General features: G+C 47.0%; 1 protein-coding gene across 7 annotated transcripts in view; it reads right to left on the bottom strand.

The window, feature by feature from the left end:
- The window catches only part of LOC307082431 (NACHT, LRR and PYD domains-containing protein 3-like), a 106,330-nt gene extending 84,443 nt beyond the window's left edge, over positions 1 to 21,887 (bottom strand). For 2 of the 7 annotated variants that reach the window (XM_079745990.1, XM_079745988.1), the window contains exons 1-3: positions 21,746 to 21,883; positions 21,548 to 21,657; positions 18,845 to 18,941 (exon numbers count right to left, since the gene is read on the bottom strand). In XM_079745990.1, coding sequence (XP_079602116.1) covers positions 18,845 to 18,941; positions 21,548 to 21,596 — 146 coding nt within the window. In that variant the 5' untranslated portion in view covers positions 21,597 to 21,657; positions 21,746 to 21,883. Of the gene's footprint in view, positions 1 to 7,868; positions 9,049 to 9,483; positions 9,531 to 9,706; positions 9,881 to 10,803; positions 10,978 to 11,936; positions 12,111 to 12,936; positions 13,111 to 14,446; positions 16,230 to 17,784; positions 18,014 to 18,164; positions 18,232 to 18,387; positions 18,505 to 18,578; positions 18,696 to 18,844; positions 18,942 to 19,796; positions 21,130 to 21,547; positions 21,658 to 21,745 lie in introns of those variants that run through there. The other 5 variants (XM_079745991.1, XM_079745992.1, XM_079745994.1 and 2 more) reach the window with 5 other exon arrangements.
- Between the last annotated feature and the right edge of the window lie 389 nt (positions 21,888 to 22,276).

Here is a 22,276-nt window from a genome sequence, read left to right on the forward strand (position 1 = left end):
GTGCATCCTCCCGCTCCCAACTGCAGGCCAATAGGCGCCGGCTACCCGCCCCCCAGTACGCTCCCTGACAGAGGGTGTGGCTTCGGGCTAAGGACCTTCCCTTGAAGGGTACTTCGCCAAAGATCTCCCCCCGTTTCATTGGACCTTTTGAGATTGAGACGGTTATTAACCCCTGTGCCCTTCGTCTCCGACTTCCCCCATCCCTCCACGTCTCCATCCAACCTTCCACGTCTCCCAGGTCAAGCCCGTCTCCACCAGCCCGTTGTCTCCCCCCGCTCCGCCCCCACCTCCACCCAGGGTCATCGACAACCACCCGGCGTGGACAGTCCGTCGCCTCCTTGAGGTACGACGCCGCGGCCGGGGTCACCAGTACCTCGTTGACTGGGAAGGTTACGGTCCTGAGGAGCGCTCCTGGGTTCCCCGGAGTAGTATCCTGGATGCCTCGCTCGTCCGGGACTTCCATCGAGACCATCCGTCTGGTGTTGGGCGTCCGCCGAGAGGCGTCCGTAGAGGGGGGGGTACTTAACAGTGAGTGGTCTAGCATTTGCCCTGTAGAGCGGGTGTTTCGAGTTCAAGTCCTGAGTATGTCGTTGAATTCTTGGTGTTGACTTACTTTTGTAATTACCTTTTATATCAGATGAATAAGGCCTAGCAATTGACTTTTTAAATAATAAATATGTCTTACAATATCCCTAGGACCAAAATATAACTTGCAAAAACCCATAGTAATGTTAATATTAATGTTACTGATTGTGAAGACTTTGTCACAATGACAAAGACACTGCTGCATGGGAAATTGTCAGCCACATAAATTCTATTCATGTGAGTTTCTCGGCAGGCTGCCAAGACCACCTCTGTTGAGATAAATACTATGGTCAGTCCAGTGGTTAATTTGAGCCGGATCCTTCCAGTACAAGATCGGCACCTCTTAAGTTTGCCCTCCCTGTGTTCCAGTACTTATTTGGGCAGATCCGGTACCTCTCATAAATAAAGAAAAAAAATCATTTACAGAACAAATCCCAAGAATTTCATGTTGTTTATTAAGATTTAACGTCATTTGAATGTGTCAGAGATCTGTTGACGGACTGAAAAGCTGCGGGCCAACAAACCACGCCCGACACTTTCACAAATTCGCTGCACCTGATGAGCAAGCAGAGAGGAAAAAACGGTTACCATGCACGACCACATGTGTGTGCGCCACGCACAAGTTAATAGAAATTATGATAAATTATATATCCCAGAGCAGGATTGTGAACGTTTACAATAGCTCATGTCAATTTACAATGTCAGCGTTGGCTGACTAACTCTTTTTAATTATGATATTAATCCTGCGCGCCTCCTCTTTGCAACGGAATTTGTTTAAGATATAAAACCATTTAATTGAACATACACACACTAAAACAGATATTTTTGTTTTTATTTAGAAACGAAAATTCATGTTTCCCGCAGTGTGCGTCTCTTTATTGAGCGGGTCGGCAGGAAGCAGGGTCACACTCTGCACAACCAAGTTGGTAAAAAAGTCACGGTCACGCACAACTCCGTAATCAACGCTTTCCAAGCATCCGTGGTGATGGCGACTTTCTCCGCTAAGGACAGGATCTCACGGAGGGAGGCTGCTGCTTCGCTGTACATTTTCTCCAGCCGCAAAGTCATAGTTGGGCGACATGGCACTGTGTAATCCGCCTCGAGAAATGCGTTCAGATCACGGAAGACTACGTCACGTCTCTGGCAAAGGCTGCCGTATATAAAATAGCATGCATATGCATTAGTTATATTCTCAATTAAATTTACTGAGCATTCCCTACAAAGTATTTAGGTTAACTATATAAGAGACTAGGTTTAGTTTGTGTCTGACAGAGGGCGTGCCATCATGATGGTGGCCCTCCATCCTGATGCCAGTCAGCCATCACGACGGAAGATGACATCATCCATCGGCACAACACAATCGTCCATAGGCAGTGTATTTGTTTTTGCTCCATTACATCTAACCCACGTACTAAGTCACCGGATCCATCCCCCCTCTGCAGTCCGGGACCTCCCATTTTACAAATCAAGCACTGGGTCAGTCAATTTAGAATACTCAAAGAAATGGAAAAAAAATGGCATGAAAAGTTCTTTGATTTCTCCAGTAATCCTTCCTAAACTACTAATTGCGTGGGGATTGAACCCCAGACGACCGGGTGCAAGTCCAACCTGGTACCTCGAGACTAGCTCCCTATTTATGCATCCATGGTCAATATTCAATTAAAATATGCAGTCAACCGATCGGCGATTTTTTGCAAGATATCCTCCCTGTATTTATGAATGGTCACGGTGGTCCCTTTTTGAGCTATTATATGCTTGTACTTCTCATAGACCTCCACAAGCAGCTTCTGTTCCCTGCTGGAAAAGATCCCGTTCGGTCCTTTTCGGACATTTGATCCATGATTCGACATTCACGGTTCTGGGCTGGTTACATATTTTGTGAGGAAGAACACTATGCTGGGATACTGCTGGATCTCAGCACTGGTTTAGGGCCTTTCAACAATGATGCTTATGACAGAGCCTTCAGGCGGGCCCACCAGGCTATGGCAGGCGACTGACTTCATCCTCCATCACCACTCTACACTCCCTGTTAACCACCTCGGCCCCCCACCGCTCTTATACATTTATTTTGTTTTTTTGCATTTATTTTAGCTAAAGTTAATTTTGTATTATACCTGCTTGTGCCCGTGCCATTCTCTCTCCTCTTGTGCCACTAGTTGGTATATAGGTTTGAGCACCTCCTCTAGCCTAACCTTGCCAGGGCCTAGCTATAACCTATGACTTTATGCTTCATTATAAATGCATCCCCTCCGCCCGTCCCCATGATTTCTGGTTTTGATTGGTTACCTGTTGAGCCACTCCCACTCCTGGTAACTTTCCATTCCTCCTGCCCATCCTCCTCTCCCGATTGGCTCATACCCTGGAGAGCGATTTGGAGTTTACCCATTGGTTAATCAAACAGACGGAGCTGCTATCCAATTTGTTTTTAGCTTATTTTTATTTTCGCCTGCATGGCTTGGGCCTTTTTGCCTATTGTTTTAACCCTATTAAATGCTTTTTCTAACTGCTCTTGAAGTATCAGTTAGCTTACCTTTATTCAACCTGGTTTTTGGTGTGACAAGAGTTTGTCTGGCCCTCTACCCTGATCCCGCTTCTCCCGGTTGCTTCGACCGGTTGGTGAGTACCCCAACATCTGCGTGTTCAGCATTTAAGTGTGTAAACACTGAAGACTACAAACACACAAAGAGAGAGAGAGACACCCTCCAGCTAAATGACCCCTCTCCATCGAGGCTCCTGGAGCGGCAGCAAGCTGCTCCGGCCTTCCCTGGCGGCCCCAGCTTCAACCCTCCCAGAGCGGGGAACACTCCAACACCTAAGGGTCACAGCAAAGGAAAGAGGGACCTGAGAGACCTGACCCTTGCTACGGCCGACTCCCCCCCCCGGTCCAGCTCCAGCCCCCCTCTCTCTACACACCAGCTAAAGACATTCTAAGAGACCCTCCACCAACCTACCGGTCGGACCAGCAGCGTCCCACCTCTCCACCACACACTCAAGGAGTCTCCATTTGATCATGTATCTGTATTTATTTATTATCTATAGGCTCTGTTGTAGTGTATTTTTGTTTATTTCATCTTATTTTAGGATTTAACCTATACAGCCTATGACCCCATTTTTGTTTATTAATTGACAGTATCTGTTTTCAATGCAAGTTACAGTTTAACCTAATTATAGTCTACTTTACATCTCTCTTCTGTTGTGTTTTGTTCTTTTTGCCTCCTTGTCTCCTGTATGGTGCCATCCACCATACAGAGATGTTGGAGGAAGCCCTCTTCAAAGGGGCCCCTCCACTAGGGATGGCAAAGAAGGTCGCCTACTGAACAGCTTTCATAAAGCCAGCGGCTCCTAATGACACTGTACTGTCTCAGATCAAGGATAACACCATCAGCTGGATGAACAACAACCTCCACCTTCCAGAGGAACGCTGAGAACCCCTCGTCACCCACTCCGTCTCACCTTAACCCCTCGTCACCCACTCCGTCTCACCTTAACCCCTCGTCACCCACTCCGTCTCACCTTAACCCGCCTGGGGCCTCCACTGCGGACCCCCACCACCTCCCTAACCCTAACCAGCTTCCCTCCTCTACGCCTCACCTTAACCGGCTCCCCTCCCACACTTGAGGGGCCCCCGTCCACAGGCCGGCTGAGGGGGGCCCCCACTAGGAGGGCCTGGATCCCTGAGTCAGGTGGTCTTCCCCAACAGGTTCCCTGAGGGGACCCCTGACATCAGGAGCGGAGACGTTCAGGGGGGTCAGCCACACACACACATCATACCCCTCATCAGCACATTGACACCAAACATTACTCACACTCCAAACTGAAACACGCATTCACACGCACACAACACAACAATCCCACACTCCAGAATCATAAAATAATATCAGCTTACAGGAAAGTCCTGGGACCTCCAGGATGTCCTGGTGCGGGCCGCTTCTCCACAGATATTAGAAGCCCCCCTCTCCACACCAAAGCCACTTTCAGCAGCTGGCGGTCTTCAGGAACCAGCACGCCTCCACCTCCAGCCCTGTTCCGCAAAAACTCACCATGCAGGACAAAAACATAATCTATGCCATCACATGCTCCGAATGCCACATCATATATGTCGGCGAAACAAAGCCCAGGATACTCACCAGACTTAAACAGCACTTATATACTATACACATAGGCACACTCAACACTCAAACGGTCCAACACTTCCAAACACACCCCATCACCTCACTATTCATCACCGGGCTGGAGATGAAGGCGTGCTGGTGGGACAGACCGAGGAAGGCGGCGGAGCATAGGTGGATAGCCAAGCTTAGGACCCTTCCCCCCTTGGGCCTGAACATCAGGGAGTAGGGGCCGCGCTGGGACGCTGCTGGGGGCGCTGGGGGGTCCTGGGACTCCTCCTTGGGGGTTCCCTGCATGGCGTCGGGTCCACTGTGTGTTTTAATATGTTGCATGTTTTTATCTTTACTGTGTGCATCTTCTGCATCATTATTTAACTGAGGCCTTCCACCTCTTTCACTCCCCCATTTATTACAATGGAGGCTTCTTTTATGTGAAAGGATGGTATGAATGTGTGAATGGTTTTTGAATGTGTGAATGACCACTTATTTTTCCCTGTGTGTTTTTAATACTTCTTGCATGCTTTTACCATGTTTTTATAGATATGTATATTTGTAAATTGTTACATTAAAGGGGTTCCTGTATTTTTCACCCATGAATTCCTCAGATTGCAGTGTGTGTAACGTGAGCGTTTGGCTGAACCCAAGTGCACAGACGGGCGAAGAGCGTGGAACAGTGTCAATCGTTTATTCGGATTCAGGATCGGCAGGCAGGATAGTCAGACAGGCGGGGATCAGGAGCAGGCAGGGTAGTCGGACAGGCGGGGATCAGGAGCAGGCAGGATAGTCAGACAGGCGGGGATCAGGAACCGGCAGAATAGTCAGACAGGCGGGGGTCAGGAGCAGGCTGGATAGTCAGACAGGCGAGGATCAGAGAGCAGGCAGGATAGTCAGACAGGCGAGGATCAGAGAGCAGGCAGGATAGGTGGTAGGTCAGGGTTCGAATCGCGGGAAAGCACTGTGAAACACAAGAGACAATCTGACAGGGAATGTTTGGGAGGAAAGGACTGATATAGGGGAAACACAGGTGAAGGTGGTTGGGTTAATTGGGAGTGATCAGGGTGGCAGGCAGGTGAATGGGAAAACCAGGGGCGGATCATGACAGTGTGCTCCTTTTTATTCCTATATTTTGTATTCATGTGCAAGATTTACTATTTATGAGAGGATGTGCATGGATGAGTCTGTATGCGTGGATAAATGTGTTTGTGTGTGTCTCTCTCTCTACACATATGTTTATATATGTGTATATATATATATATATGTATATATTTTTTTATTTATATGCATGTTTGTGCGGTCTTCAGATCCCGCCCGTGTGTGTGTATTTGTGTGTGTGTGTGTGTGTGTGTGTGTGTGTGTGTGTGTGTGTGTGTGTGTGTGTGTGTGTGTGTGTGTGTGTACTGTACCACATGAAGGCGGACGGCTGGGTGAAGGTGTATAAGGAGGACATCTCAGAGCTGATCCACAGATACAGGAAGGACACGTTCTGACCTCTGACCTCCCACCTAGAGCCCCATGTGACCCGGCCAGAGGACGGGCTCTGACCTCTGACCTCCCACCTGGAGCCCCGTGTGACCCGGCCAGAGGACGGGGCCTGACCTCTGACCTCTCACCTGGAGCCCCATGTGACCCGGCCAGAGGACGGGCCCTGGCCTCTGACCTCCCACCTGGAGCCCCATTTGACCCGGCCAGAGGACGGGCTCTGACCTCTGACCTCCCACCTGGAGCCCCATGTGACCCGGCCAGAGGACGGGCTCTGACCTCTGACCTCCGACCTGGAGCCCCTTGTGACCCGGCCAGAGGACGGGCTCCTGATCAACTATCATCATCACATCCCTCATGATCACCGAGCGTCGTGTCCAGGAATGTTTTAATAAAGCGCTGAGAGCAGAACGCTGGGACTCCTGTGAGCTCATTACACCAAACATACCCAACGCCTTTAGTTTCAGGACGTTTTCATCTACAAGCTTCAGTTAAAACCCCTAAACAGCATCGCTCTGGTACATTGGAACTCCCCTGAAAAGGTGATGAGTGATTAGTGACTTTTCCTTTGTTTTTCCTGACCTTCCAAGCCCTCTAAGACAGACTTCCAGTGGTGGCGTCAGATAAAACATGAAGTCTTGGATAAAGTGAAGAGAAGATTCAGTGAAGCCTGTTAAATGTGCATCCGAAAAGTTTATACACACAATTTCAATGTGTTTGAATCACACATTATAGCCAAGCTTGTGTTGTTAGTGTAGGATCAATAGGTCGATTAGTGAAGCTCCAGATTGACAGATTGAGGGAGACGGGGGGGGGAGACGGGGGGGGAGGGAGACGGGGGGGGGGGAGGGAGACAGGGGGGGAGAGGGAGACGGGGGGGAGGGAGACGGGAGGAGAGGGAGACGGGGGGAGGGAGACAGGGGGAGAGGGAGACGGGGGGGAGAGGGAGACGGGGGGAGAGGGAGACGGGGGGGGAGGGAGACGGGGGGAGAGGGAGACGGGGCGGGGAGGGAGACGGGGGGGGAGAGGGAGACGGGGAGAGAGGGAGACGGGGGGGAGGGAGACGGGGGGAGAGGGAGACGGGGGGGGAGGGAGACGGGGGGGGGGAGACGGGGGGGAGAGAGAGACGGGGGGGAGAGGGAGACGGGGGGGAGGGAGACGGGGGGGGAGAGGGAGACGGGGGGGAGGGAGACGGGGGGGGAGAGGGAGACGGGGGGGGAGGGAGACGGGGGGGAGAGGGAGACGGGGAGAGAGGGAGACGGGGGGAGGGAGACGGGGGGGAGAGGGAGACGGGGGGAGAGGGAGACGGGGGGGGAGAGGGAGAGGGAGACGGGGGGAGAGGGAGAGGGAGACGGGGGGGAGAGGGAGACGGGGGGAGAGGGAGAGGGAGACGGGGGGAGAGGGAGAGGGAGACGGGGGGGGGAGGGAGAGGGAGACGGGGGGGAGAGGGAGACAGAGAGTGTCCGTCCATCTGTCTGTGGTTTCTTTCCACAACCGACACAGAGACACTGAGAACCCCCCCAACCAAAACCCAGGGAGGAGGTCCGATAATAATAAAATATAAAATTAAATTATATAATATAATAATTTATAATTTCTGATTAATATATTATTATTCTTAAGGGACTTATTGAAGCATTATTTAATAATAAAACACGAAATCATCAGCTGAACACAGGAGAACATTCAGTTGGATCCACTGAGTTGTTTATTGCAATTATGCTTTATTAAAAAATAAGACATGAACACAATAAACACTAGGACTAAAACAATAGAAGCAGCAGACTTTACAAATCATCAACAGGTGTGCACATATCTTTAATAACTGAACATGTTCTGTGGCCTTTTGGTTTCCATCAGAACACGAAAAATCAAGATGCAATCTTAAGTCATTTACAACATGCAACTTTATCCCGTAGATCTCTTGGTTATTATGAATAAAATATAAAATCTGCTTTAAATCAGGTTGTAAATCAGGATTATGTGACTTTCGGGGAAATGAATGGGAGTCAATGGAGGCTGAGGGAGGAACGTCCTACCTGAAGTACTGTCAATAGGCGATAGGGGGTGCTAATGTCCCTTTACAGAAAAATAGTCCCTTACATGTACACAAAAAACACAAGGGCTAAAACAATAGAAGCAGCAATATATGCTGTATATATGTGTGTCTGTATGTCTGTTTGTGTGTGGGTGTGTGTCTATGTGTGTTTGTGTGTATGCGTATGTGTATGTTTGTGTGTGTGTGTGTGTGTGCGGTCCTCCTCCCCACCGCCTTTTTTTTTTTCAACCACAGAGGGCAGAGACCACTGAGGACCCCCCCTACCGCTGAGGGATCACAGAGACGCTGCCCCCCCCCACCATAACCCCACCCCCGGGAGGAGGTCCTCCTGGGTGAAGGAGGACCAGAAGGTGTGGAGGTGTGTCAGTGTGTCTGAGGACCCTCCTCCACCTGGGGACACTCTGTAGAAGGACAGAGAGCCAGCAGGCCGGTCCAGATACACTCCTACTCTGGTGGAGCCAGCGGGGGGGAGAGGGAGGGCTGTTCTCCTACCGTTGTACCAGGCATAGTAACGATCATCATAACAATGAAGACTCCAGGACTTGTTGTTCGCTCCAAGCCTGCTGTCATCACCCCCTCCTCTCCTTGTGATTCCTCTGTATGTCACTCCTATCTCAACACGTCCTTCCCACTCTACCTCCCAGTAACAGCGGCCAGTCAGAGCCTCTCTACCCAACACCTGGAGCTGGGAGTCAAATCTCTCTGGGTGATCCGGATACGACTGGTCCTCTCCAACCAGCGTCACCTTCCTGTTGTCCTCAGACAGAGAGAGGTCTCTGTGGGCCGTGTTGGGGTCCAGGGTGAGTTCACAGGCATCTGAGGGAGAACCAGACATGATGAGCTGCTGAACCGCTCTTCATCCTCATCATCATCACTGGTACTGTTCTCCTGAACATGACATGTGAGGGGGGGGGGGTCATGTGATGTTATAGTAACGCTATTGCTTCAGACTCCGCCTTCACCCCCTCCCCGCCCCCGAGCCCAGACCCTCCCCTCAGCACCCTTTGTGTGTGTGTGTGTGTGTGTGTGTGTGTGTGTGTGTGTGTGTGGACCCTCAGCCCCATCTCCCCCCCCCTCCCCCGAGCCCAGATGTTATCTTCATGATGATTGGACAGTATTAATATATGGAAGATACATGATGTCAGCCATCATCCTCATTCCCAGTAGGATCTGATCTCACTTCCTGCTGTGTGGAGGGACTTTCGATCTCAGTAGTGAGTGTGTGATGTGATGAATCAAACAGACACTTACACTTCTTTAGAGCTGGTTTCAGCCTCCACACTCCACCGTGCTCCACACTGGGGGGGAAACAAAGTGAGAGCAGCATGTTGAAACATTCACCTTCATCATCGGCCGTCTCATAACGTTGTACACAACGTGAGTGACAGCTGCCTCTTCAAACCACTTCATCTAGCAGCGGCTTGAATCCTCGTAGGAGACTTTGTCCCTGAGTGGTGAGCTGTCCTCTCCATACCTGAGAGTGTCCAGTCTCCAGCGTGGATCCTCCAGTCCAGCAGAGAGCAGCGCAGCTCCAGAGTCTCCTGGGTGATTGTAGCTCAGGTCCAGCTCTCTCAGATGGGAGGGGTTGGAGCTCAGAGCTGAGGCCAGAGAAGCACAGCCTTCCTGTGTGACCAGGCAGCCAGACAAGCTACACACACACACACACACACACACACACACACTTTATTATATTTATTCTGGTTGAGAGCAGTTCATACTAAAGTAACCACATTTATAAAGTGTATTCATTCCATCTGGAGGACAAGGAGAACAGGAAGAGGAAGTGGGGAGATGACATCATCACCGACATCAGAACTTCCTTCACTTGGATGTGAAACAGGATCTTAAACAAATGTTCCTTTCTCAATAGCTACAACTCAATGAGATATTGTTTGGTCAACAGAGATCAGGTCTGATTGTTAGGAGTCAGGAGAAGTCCGCTGTGTTTGGTACGCTGAGACCGTTTCTTCACAGGTTCTAACATTGTGTAAAACCAGGGAGAGTTTTGTCAGCAGGCAAAAGAGCAACAGAAATGCATCGGACATGAGCAGCACTACACCAAACTAATGTGAAGTTAATAAAGTCCATCTTTAATGTTCAATATGATTCACTTTACCACGGCCAGTGATGTTCTATGGTGAGGTGTACATTATATTCAGATCACAGCACGGCTAAAGCCTCATCCCCATGTCTACGCTAATGACAACTCCTCAGCTCACATCTGCTGACCAGAGCTACATAACATAAAACAAACATAACATACTAGTAGTTAACAGGTCAACCCCTAACCCTCACATCAGCTGGCCAGAGCTACATAACATAATAGTAGTTAACAGGTCAACCCCTAACCCTCACATCAGCTGGCCAGAGCTACATAACATATAACAAACATAACATACTAGTAGTTAACAGGTCAACCCCTAACCCTCACATCAGCGGACCAGACTTACATAACATATAACATGCATACCGTTTTGTGTGTTCTTTTTTGATAATGGTCCAACTAGTCGTTGACCATCCCTTACATATTAAACAACCCCAAGACCTAGTTTGAAGAGGCTGAAAACGGACCTGAGAGTTTCCAGTGTACAGTGTGGACTCCCCAGTCCAGCAGAGAGCAGCTTCACTCCTGAATCCTGCAGATCATTGGTACTCAGGTCCAGCTCTCTCAGACTAGAGGAGTTGGAGCTGAGAACTGAGGCCAGAGCTTCACAGCATCTCTCTGACAGATCACAGCCCTTCAGCCTTCACACAAAATAAAGAGGACAGGTTCGGAACTGTGATTAAAATAACTTACATCTTTAACTTATTACATAATGAAGAAATTGTGGTTATTCAAATTGGGTGTAAAATGTATAACAATAAGATAGTTGTTTTGCAGCGTTTGAAAAGTCGTTTAGTATATTAATATTACTTTTTGTTGCAGTGTAATGCATATTATGTATTGTATTGTAACACATGTTATCTGTTAATCTAAAGCAATGTTTTGTATATGATTATACGTTTTATTCCAATATTATGTATATTGTGTTGTGAGGGGAATAAACCTCAGAGCGACCAGGAAAACACCTTGCGAGCACAAGAACTAAAGGTACGGCCACACTGAACGCGTTACGCGCGTAGGATTAGGCCTAACCTGCCGCTTCATCAATGTGTGTCAACAAAAATGGTTCAATGCGCCTAACTCGCCTACGAAGCTAGACGAGCCCATCCAAAACTTATTTTTCCCCCGCTACTTTTCTTTTGCTCCACAAACATGGCTGAGATCAGCACCATCGCTGCGTTGTATTTTTTGTGGGAGTTCGAGGAGAGTAGGAAACCCAAACGCCGTCGTGTTTGGGTGCAAGACATCCTCCGTAGGCGCTCACAGCTGGGTGACTTTCACCTCCTCCTCCAGGAACTCCGCCTGGATGACGGCCGGTTCCAGCGGTATTTTCGGTTGCCTGGGGCCATGTTCGATGACCTGCTAGCTCGGGTCCTCCGTCTCTCTGCCAGTGACGTCGGGTCAAGCTCAACTCTGATTGGCTATCGCAGCTAAGCGTCACGCGTCGGAGCATAAAAAGTTTAATTTTTTGAAAATTTGCCGTCTCATCACGTTCTACACAACATGAGTGACAGCTGCCTCTTCAAACCACTTCATCTAGCAGCGGCTTGAATCCTCGTAGGAGACTTTGTCCCTGAGTGGTGAGCTGTCCTCTCCATACCTGAGAGTGTCCAGTCTCCAGCGTGGATCCTCCAGTCCAGCAGAGAGCAGCGCAGCTCCAGAGACTCCTGGGTGATTGTAGCTCAGGTCCAGCTCTCTCAGATGGGAGGGGTTGGAGCTCAGAGCTGAGGCCAGAGAAGCACAGCCTTCCTGTGTGATCAGGCAGAAAGACAAGCTACACACACACACACACACACTTTATTATATTTATTCTGAATGAGAGCAGTTTATACTAAAGTAACCACATTTATAAAGTGTATTCATTCCATTTGGAGGACAAGGAGAACAGGAAGAGGAAGTGGGGAGATGAGATCATCACAGACATCAGAACTTCCTTCACTTGGATGTGAAACAGGATCTTAAACGAATGCTCCTTTCTCAATAGCTACAACTCAATGAGATATTGTTTGGTTAGAGTCAGGAGAAGTCTGCTGTGTTTGGTACGCCGAGACCGTTTCTTCACAGGTTCTAACATTGTGTAGAACCAGGGAGAGTTTTGTCAGCAGGCAAAAGAGCAACAGAAAGGCATCGGACATGAGCAGCACTACACCAAACTAATGTGAAGTTAATAAAGTCCATCTTTAATGTTCAATATGATTCACTTTACCACGGCCACGGATGTTCTATGGTGAGCTGTACATTATATTCAGATCACAGCACGGCCAAAGCCTCATCCCCATGTCTACGCTAATGACAACTCCTCAGCTCACATCTGCTGACCAGAGTTACATAACATATAACAAACATAAGATACTAGTAGTTAACAGGTCAACCCCTAACCCTCACATCAGCTGGCCAGAGTTACATAACATTTAACAAACATAACATACTAGTAGTTAACAGGTCAACCCCTAACCCTCACATCAGCGGACCAGACTTACATAACATATAACATGCATACCGTTTTGTATGTTCTTTTCGATAACGGCCCAACTAGTCGTTGACCATCCCTTACATATTAAACAACCCCAAGACCCAGTTTGAAGAGGCTGAAAACTGACCTGAGAGTTTCCAGTGTACAGTGTGGACTCCCCAGTCCAGCAGAGAGCAGCTTCACTCCTGAATCCTGCAGATCATTGGTACTCAGGTCCAGCTCTCTCAGACTAGAGGAGTTGGAGCTGAGAACTGAGGCCAGAGCTTCACAGCATCTCTCTGACAGATGGCAGATATTCAGCCTGCACACACAATAAACACCATATGTTAGGAAGTGTGATTAAAATGACCTATATCTTTTACTTTAAACTTAATGAAAGACGTGTGTATCAACCAATAACATTATTTACATTTATATTTAGGGCATTTAGCAGACGCTTTTATCCAAAGCGACTTACAATAACTGCATTTGTTACAATAAGTACATTTGTCATAAGAAGTGAAACAATATATCGCTGTCGGTACAGTAAAGATGTTCATAGAACCAAGTGCAAGTATTGGCTGTTATAACGTAACAGTTATTGGCTGTTACGTTATAACAGCCAATAACTTAATAGTTTAAATGTAATAAAGTCAATAACGTAATAACTTGCCAACAATGTAATAAAATTGTTGAGCCAATAACGTAATAACTTTTTGCCAATAATGTTATAACTTATTACGTTATTGGCTGCTTGTATTAAAAAAATACTTTGAAAATGTAATAACTGAGCCAATAACCTAATAAATGAGGCATCACTTTATTTTATTTTAAATTTCTGGAGAGAAACTGTCACACTTGACAGTTTGAATTTGGATTCATATGCAACTATTAGGGTTCCGTTATAGAACTCTGTGCATCCAACTCCGTGACCACGCAGACAATTTGACGGAGTCGTGAGCTTTTCGAAGCTCTACTATAGCGGAACCTTAGAGTTACATATAAATCCAAATTCACTCTTTGCTCCTTTAAGGCATCCTCTGGAGGGGGGTATGAGGTTGGAGGGGTAACTGTAAGGTCAGATATTTAAGCGTGTGATGCAATATGCAATAACAAGGCTAAGTGTGACTGTTTCTCTCCAGAAATTGAAAATAAAATAAAGTGATGACTCATATATTACATTATTGGCTCAGTTATTACATTTTCAAGGTTTTTTTTTTACAAGGCAAATAACGTAATAACCAGCCAATAATGTAACAAGTTATTACATTATTGGTTCAACAACTTTATCACACTATTGGCAATTTATTATGTTATTGGCTTCATTACATCTAAATTATTACGTTATTGGCAGTTATTACTTTATTGGCCGTTATTGGTTGCTACAACGTGTTAAAAGCTTTAATAAAATATGTTTTATCAATTGAACTGCATTTGATCCTTAAATGTTCATTTAATAATCTGTGTTACTTTTACTTTTAACATAATTAAGTTATTGTCTTCGTCTTTATTAGAAAAGTGGGTTAGTGGGTTTATTGTAATACAAGTTATACATGAACCTACATATATGTTTTGTTAGTTATAACTTCTATATAATACATTCTACTATCAAGTATATTGTGTTGTGTATTGTCATACATTATTATGAGTGAACCTACAGAGATCTTTTGGAGGCTTTGATCACTGGCAGCAGCCTCAGAAGAGCCTCCTCTGAAGCTGAGTATTTCTTTAGGTCAAACACGTCCAGCTCCTCTTCTGATGTCAGTAAGATGAAGACCAGAGCTGACCACTGAGCAGGAGAGACATGTGTTTTGAAGAGACTTCCTGATGTCAGGGACCGTTGGATATCCTCCACTAGAGAATGGTCGTTCAGCTCATTCAGACAGTGGAACAGATTGATGCTTCTCTCTGGAGAGAGATTACCACCTAACTTATCCTTGATGTAAGACACTGTTCCCTTGTTGGTCAGTGATCTACTTCCTGTCTTTCCCAGCAGACCTCGTAGGACATTCTGATTGGTCTCCAGAGAGAGGCCCAGGAGGAAGCGGAGGAACAAGTCCAGGTGTCCGTTCTCACTCTGTAAGGCCTTGTCCACAGCACTCTGGTAGAGGAGGAGTTCATTTTCCCTGGAGGTTGGTGGTTCTTCTGAGAGCAGATTGACACCAGTATCGATGAAGGACAGAAAGACATAAAAGGCAGCCAGAAACTCCTGGATGCTCAGATGGACAAAGCAGAACACCTTCTCCTGGTACAGCCCACACTCCTCTTTAAAGATCTGGGTGAACACTCCTGAGCACACTGAGGCTGCTCTGATATCGATGTCACACTCTGCCATATCTGCCTCGTAGAAAATCAGGTTGCCTTTCTCCAGCTGGTTAAAAGCCAGTTTTCCCAGAGAAACAATGATCTCCCTGCTCTGTGAAGTCCAGAGTGCATCTGTTTCAGCAAACAAACGATACTTCCTGTCCCCCTGTATGGACTGAACCCTCAGGAAGTGGCTGTACATCTGAGTCACGGTCTTGGGCGTCTCTTCTCCTATCAGGGATGTTTTGAAGAAGTCCTCCAGGACTGTAGCAGTGATCCAACAGAATCCTGGGATGTGACACATGATGTGGAGGCTTCGTGATTTCTTGACGTGGGAGATGATTGTCCTGGCCAGCGTCTCATCTTTGAATCTCTTCCTGAAGTACTCCTCCTTCTGTTGGTCGGTGAACCCTCTGACCTCTGTCACCATGTCAACACAATGAGAAGGGATCTGATTGGCTGCCGCAGGGCGTGTGGTTATCCAGATGCGAGCAGAGGGAAGCAGGTGGCCCCTGATGAGGTTTGTCAGCAGCATGTCCACCGAGGTGGACTTTGTGACATCATTCCATATCTTGTTGTTCTGGAAGTCCAGAGGAAGTCGACACTCATCCAGTCCATCCAAGATGAACACAACTTGGAACCCGTCGTATCTGCAGATTCCTGCTTCTTTGGTCTCAATAAAGAGGTGATGAAGAAGTTCCACCAAGCTAAACTCTTTCCCTTTCAGTAAATTCAGCTCTCTGAAAGTGAGGAGAAATGTGAAGTGTATGTCCTGGTTGGCTTTTTCTTCAGCCCAGTCCAGAATGAACTTGTGTGTTAAGATGGTTTTACCAATACCGGCCACTCCAGTTGTCATTATTGTCCTGATTGGTTTATCTTTTCCAGGTAAGGGTTTAAAGATGTCTTCACATTTGATTGGTGTTTCCTCCTTGACTGGTTTCCTGGAAGTGGTTTCAATCAGTCTGACCTCATGTTCCTTGTTGACCTCTCCACTGCCTCTCTCTGTGATGAAGATCTCTGTGTAGAACTCATTCAGAGGTGTTGATTGACCTGCTTTAGCGATTCCCTCAAACCCACACCTGAACTTCTCCTTCAAATGAGACTTGATTTTATGTTGGCACTTGACAGCAGCAGGTCCTAAATGAGAAAAAAACAGTAGACATCAGTTAGTAGATGGTGGCATCAGTGGGAACATGTCAATATTTCCTGTAGAATTATCAATTTCATGACATTTAGTGGCTTCATACCTTGGTCAGAAAAGCTGGTTGTGACAATGACTGCATGTTACAGATTCAAAATGCTCAGGACCTTTCGGTTTTTCCACAGCAATATGATCGGACTAATGATAATAACAATGATAGTAAAATGGTGTAAAATGAAATGCTGACAGGACAAGATAGTGTTGCATCTCTTCCACTGAGTTATTCTGCTGTTGATCTGCAGCTTATGTTTAATATTATTAATAACAATAATAATTACATGTGAGTAATGAGGAGAACCAGGTAGGAGGGGGTAAGAACAGCAGTGAGGAGACCCAGGTAGGAGGGGGTAAGAACAGTGAGGAGACCCAGGTAGGAGGGGGTAAGAACAGTGAGGAGACCCAGGTAGGAGGGGGTAAGAACAGCAGTGAGGAGACCCAGGTAGGAGGGGGTAAGAACAGCAGTGAGGAGACCCAGGTAGGAGGGGGTAAGAACAGTGAGGAGACCCAGGTAGGAGGGGGTAAGAAGAGCAGTGAGGAGACCCAGGTAGGAGGGGGTAAGAACAGTGAGGAGACCCAGGTAGGAGGGGGTAAGAACAGTGAGGAGACCCAGGTAGGAGGGGGTAAGAACAGTGAGGAGACCTAGGTAGGAGGGGGTAAGAACAGTGAGGAGACCCAGGTAGGAGGGGGTAAGAACAGTGAGGAGACCCAGGTAGGAGGGGGTAAGAACAGTGAGGAGACCCAGGTAGGAGGGGGTAAGAACAGCAGCACAACAGGGACATGAGGGGAACCCACGGTAGGGGGTCATTACAGCGAGCAGGCCAGTGGGAACACATGTGTTTTGAGGAGGGATTTCAATGTTGTCAGGGCGTCTCTTTCAGTTCAGCTGAGAGCCCTAGCACCCACGGTGCTGAGAGCCCAAGCGCCCACGGTGCTTAGAGCCCTAGCACCCACGGTGCTTAGAGCCCTAGAACCCACGGTGATGAGGCGGGAGGTCCGGACGGTGAAGACCAGCTGAGGATGACGAAGGGAGCGGCAGGGCCTGTCCTCCTGGAGGAGGTCGGGGAGATAAGTGGGCGCCACGTTGTGGAGGGCTTTGTCGGTGAGCAGAAGGGTTTTAAGGTCAATCCGGTGTTGGACACTGAGCCAGTGTAGTTGGACGAGAATGGGGGTGATGTGGTCGGGGGATTTGGTGCTGGTAATGATGATGTTTAACATTCTTTAACCTGAGACCCCCACCATTACCCTACATATCCGGATCAAACCATTTAACCTGATACCCCACAACAACCCCACATACTGGATCAAACCATTTAACAAAGAAGGAAAAATTGAAAGAGGAAAAACTCAAAGAGGAAAGATTGTCTCCACATAGAAGTATGAAATGTATAAGTCTCACACTATGTAATTTAGTCTGAAGAGAACAAATAATAATCTCCTACTGCTCATCAAACTGTGTATTTCTTATCTGTTTTCAAGATAAGAGTCTCTTACCGCCCCCCAGTGTGTCGGCCAGTTCCTCCTGGTTCATCTCCATCAGGCAGAGCTTTGTGATGTCCACCACTCCCTCTATGGCGCGCCTCCTCTGCTCCTCCTTCTTACCATGCACCTCCTCCTCCTCCACTCTCTGACCCTCTGAGCATTGTGGGTAATCTGAGAAGAGATCCCTCCAGAGCTTCTTCAGCTCCTTGTCTAGGAAAGCGTGTGCGTTCTCCTCAGCCCTCTGGAACAGAACAAACATCAAGGAGAACTTTACTCTGAACTAACTGAGACATCAGAAGCATCTGTCCTGGATCCACGTCCCGCTGGACAAGAGATGCTTTCTAATGTCCACGGAGAGCTGAAGTTAAACGTCTTGGTGGACATTTACACACCTTGATCAGCTCTGTTTGATGCTGCTGTAGAGACTGAGCACTGGTAACCTTTGACCTCTCCTGGTGTCTGTGGGGGATCACGCACACACACACACACACACACACACACACACACACACACACACACACACAATTCTATTTCCCCAGACTTGTAGATATCAGTATCAGTAGAGTCTGATAACAACCAACTGGTCTGTTTTCATCGTCTGTTTGAACCCCCTACCTCTCCTCTCTGGAGGGGCGTCCATCTTTAAATCGATATGGTATATCCATAGAGCGGTCACTCTTCATGGACACACAGCTGGGTCCAGGGGAGTCTGCTCTCTCCTGCTGGACTCTTCTAGAAAAACAAGAACCAGGATTTATGGATGTTTGATGGAAGCTGTACCTGTAAAATATGTAATAAATCCTCACCTCTTCCCATTTGACTGATTTCTGAGTTTAAAACCAATCAGATGATGCATAGACTGGTCACTCTTCATGGAGACACAGCTGGGTCCGGAGGAGTCTGCTCTGTGCTGCTTCTCTGGGCTTCAACACACACACACACACACACATACACACACACACACACACACACACACACACAGCTTTTACTCAGACTAATGATGGAGTCATGATGTATCAATGCTGAGCTCTGAGATGGACAACAGTCACAGACAGAGAGATCCTCTTCTTACCTCTTAGCTTTGCTCCGGCGGCCATGTTCCCCAGACAGAGTGGTCTTAGAGGTAGGACCCCCCTCCTCTCTCTCCTCATCCATAGTAGACTGGAGACCTGGACACAAACACAACTCCATACTGTTTCTACTGCCACTCGGCGTTGGTTTACTCTCTGCTTTTATATGAGCTGTGTATTCCGCTCACAGGGGGCCGTTGTCTCTGTTAACTTTGGACAAGAGGCAGGGTCTCTCCTAGACACAGATTCATAGACCTTATCATTCCCACACGTTTCTCATATACTCTTTAATAACGTATCATCATTCAACACAGAAGGTCTCAAAAGGCTACAAAATGTCTGATAAGATCAAGATCACCGTGCGGATATCATACCAACTGCTCCCTGTGCGGGTTAAACCGCTCTGAAGGCAGGACCATACATGGACTTCCTCATGTGGTATGACATCACAACCAGATCTGTGAGGCAGGCCCACAGAGAACAAGACCCGGTAAGAGAAGACGTTTAAACACCTTCACAAAGCAAGATGGCCTTCTTACTGTCTAAATAATGTTATCATAATACCGCACTACAAATATAACAGCTGTACATTCTGTCCTAAGTACCTTTAAAGTCACGCAAGGACACAAGGAGTCACAAGAAGAAAAAGTCATTATTAACATCAACCTGACACCTGACTCCATGCTGGAAGGTTCTGGGTTCGATCCCCAATTCCCACAGTCTAACAAGTATCATTCTACAGAGCAGGAATCTTAAAAATGTTCAACCTACTGATAAGATTCAAAGTTATTCATATGTATGATCTATCACAGATAAGAGTGGACTACAGTATCTTAGTCTTCTTCCTACAGTGATAAAGTGAGCCACACCAAACCATCCAACTCATAATAAGAAAATGGTGAACCAACCAGTTGGACCAGTTACCCTCCCAGTTCATACTCCTCACATACTAACCTCTTATAGGCAGCTGATCCATGACCTCATTCAGTGATGAATAGTAATCACTGTTTAAAATATGAAGAATGGACAGAGAGCTCTGAGCTCTCTCCACTCTGAGTACAGAATACTCAGAGTGGACAGAGTACTCAGAGTTCACACACACACAAACACAGAAGAAAAAAAGTCACAAACGGTCTACTCTTCTGCAGTCTGTGATTCATTCAACTTCAGTGGTAGTAAAGTGGAACATTTTGCTAGGTCCGTTTTGAAACCCTTGAAAAGGTGCACTGCAGCACCACCTGCTGGTGAGAGGATGTCAGTGGGATTGGCTGAGCTGAAGAACACAAACTAGTGGTCACCTGTGACTTCTGTGTTGAGGCGGTCGCGGCAGTGTTAATTCAACTTGAAGGTCATGTCCCTCTCATACGAGTGATGCTCTCAAATATAGAGTAGGCCTACACTACTGCAGAATGATGCAGGCCCACAGAGAACAACACCCAGTACAAGATGACGTTTAAACACCTTCACTAACCAAGATGGCTATCTTCCTGTTGAAATAATGTAATAATAATACCACACTACACTAACAACTGTCCATTCTATCCTCAGTACCTTTAAAGGTACCACAGGACTTTTGATTAAGAACCAATACTGAATCTGACGAAACAGTCATTATTAACCTCAACCTGACGCTTGACTCAAGGCTGAAAGTTTCTGGGTTCGATCCCCAAAGCCCACAGTCTAACACGTAGCATTCTACAGAGCAGGAATCTTCAAAAATATTCAATAGTAAGTTTGAAAAATAGCAATGCATCCATACATTGACTAGCGTTTTTAACCATGTGGTTTTACAGGAAACTAACTATCAACCTATTGATAAGACTAAAAGTTATTCATATTTATCATCTGTCATGGATCAGAGTGGACAACAGTACCTTAGTCGTCTTCCTGCTGTGATGAAGTGAGCCACAACAAACCGTCTGACTCATATCAAGGATATGATGTCCAACCATTTCCCCTCCCAGTTCATACTCCTCCCAGACTCTGCTTTTATATGAGCTGCGTTTTTCCGCTCACAGGGGGCTGTTGTCTCTGTTAACTTTGGACAAGAGGCAGGGTGGTCTTCCCTAGACGCAGATTCATAGACCCTCTCATTCTCAAGGAGGGCAAGACCATATATGGACTTCCTCGTGTGGTATGACATCACAACCAGATCTGTGATGCGGGCAAACAGAGTACAAGACCCAGTACAAGATGACGTTTAAATGTCTCCACTAACCAAGATTCCTGTCTGAATAATGTAATCATAATACCGGACTGCAAATATAACAACAGTTCATTCTGTCCCAAGTACCTTTAAAGTCACCCAAGGCCGCAAGAAGGCACAAGAAGTAATTCTTAACTTCAACCTGATAGCTGCATCTTATAGAGCAGGAATCTTAAAAATGATCAACCTACTGATTCAAAGTTATTCATGTTTATGATCTATCATGGATAATAGTGGACTACAGTATCTTAGTCTTCTTCCTGATGGACCAGTTCCCCTCCCAGTTCAAACTCCTCCCAGACTAACCCCGAATAGGCGTCTGATCCATGACCTCACTCAGTGATAAATAATAATCAGCTTATTGAAGCATGGACAGCTCTGAGCTCTGTCCACTCTGAGTACAGAATACTCAGAGTGGACAGAGTACTCAGAGTACTCAGAGTGAACACACACACAGACACACACACGGACGCCACCGTGGGCTGTGAGGCTCTCGTACCTCTGGAATCTCTCGACACCATTACAGGTCTTACTTCACTGGACGCCATTGTATTGGCAGTTTAAGTGTTATGACGCTGGTGACGGTGTTGTCTCTTCACCCTGCTCCACCTAGGGAACACAACAAAATGAAAACCCCACTTAAGTACACAACACAACGATGATCTCACCTTAGTACACAACACAACGATGATCTCACCTTAGTACACAACACAATGATGATCTCACTTTAGTACACAACACGATGATGATCTCACTTTAGCACACTCTTTTGACGTCAGGAGACAAGATGGAGGCCGGTGTTGTGGCAGTTTGTACAGTTGGTGTTGTGGTGCTCCTGGTCTCTGGCGGGAACCCAGGCTACAGCTACTGGGGCTTTCCACAGCCAACACTCAGCACACCATGTGACCCACGCAGCCAATCAGGTCACCCAGGCAGACTGTTTCCAAACCAGTCAGATCAGTCCTGGGCCATCTTGGTTCTACACGCTAGCTGGTGGGGAACTGAATAAGGATTCATACATTCTATTATTTGATCTGCAGAAAGATTATATCTCTGTTTTCTTGATGTTAAACAAGACATATTATGGTGTTTTCCCACAAGTAAACAAAGTATTTGACTTCCAGAGAACATGTTTTTGAAGCTGTTTGCCTGAAATAGCTTTCAGGAAAAAAGAATTCTACTAGTATTCCCCTCTGTTTCAGTCCCTTCAGAAGTCCCTTTCTGGTGT

Source organism: Pollachius pollachius (assembly GCF_949987615.1).
Source record: "Pollachius pollachius genome assembly, chromosome: 11".
Taxonomy (NCBI): Eukaryota; Metazoa; Chordata; class Actinopteri; order Gadiformes; family Gadidae; genus Pollachius; species Pollachius pollachius.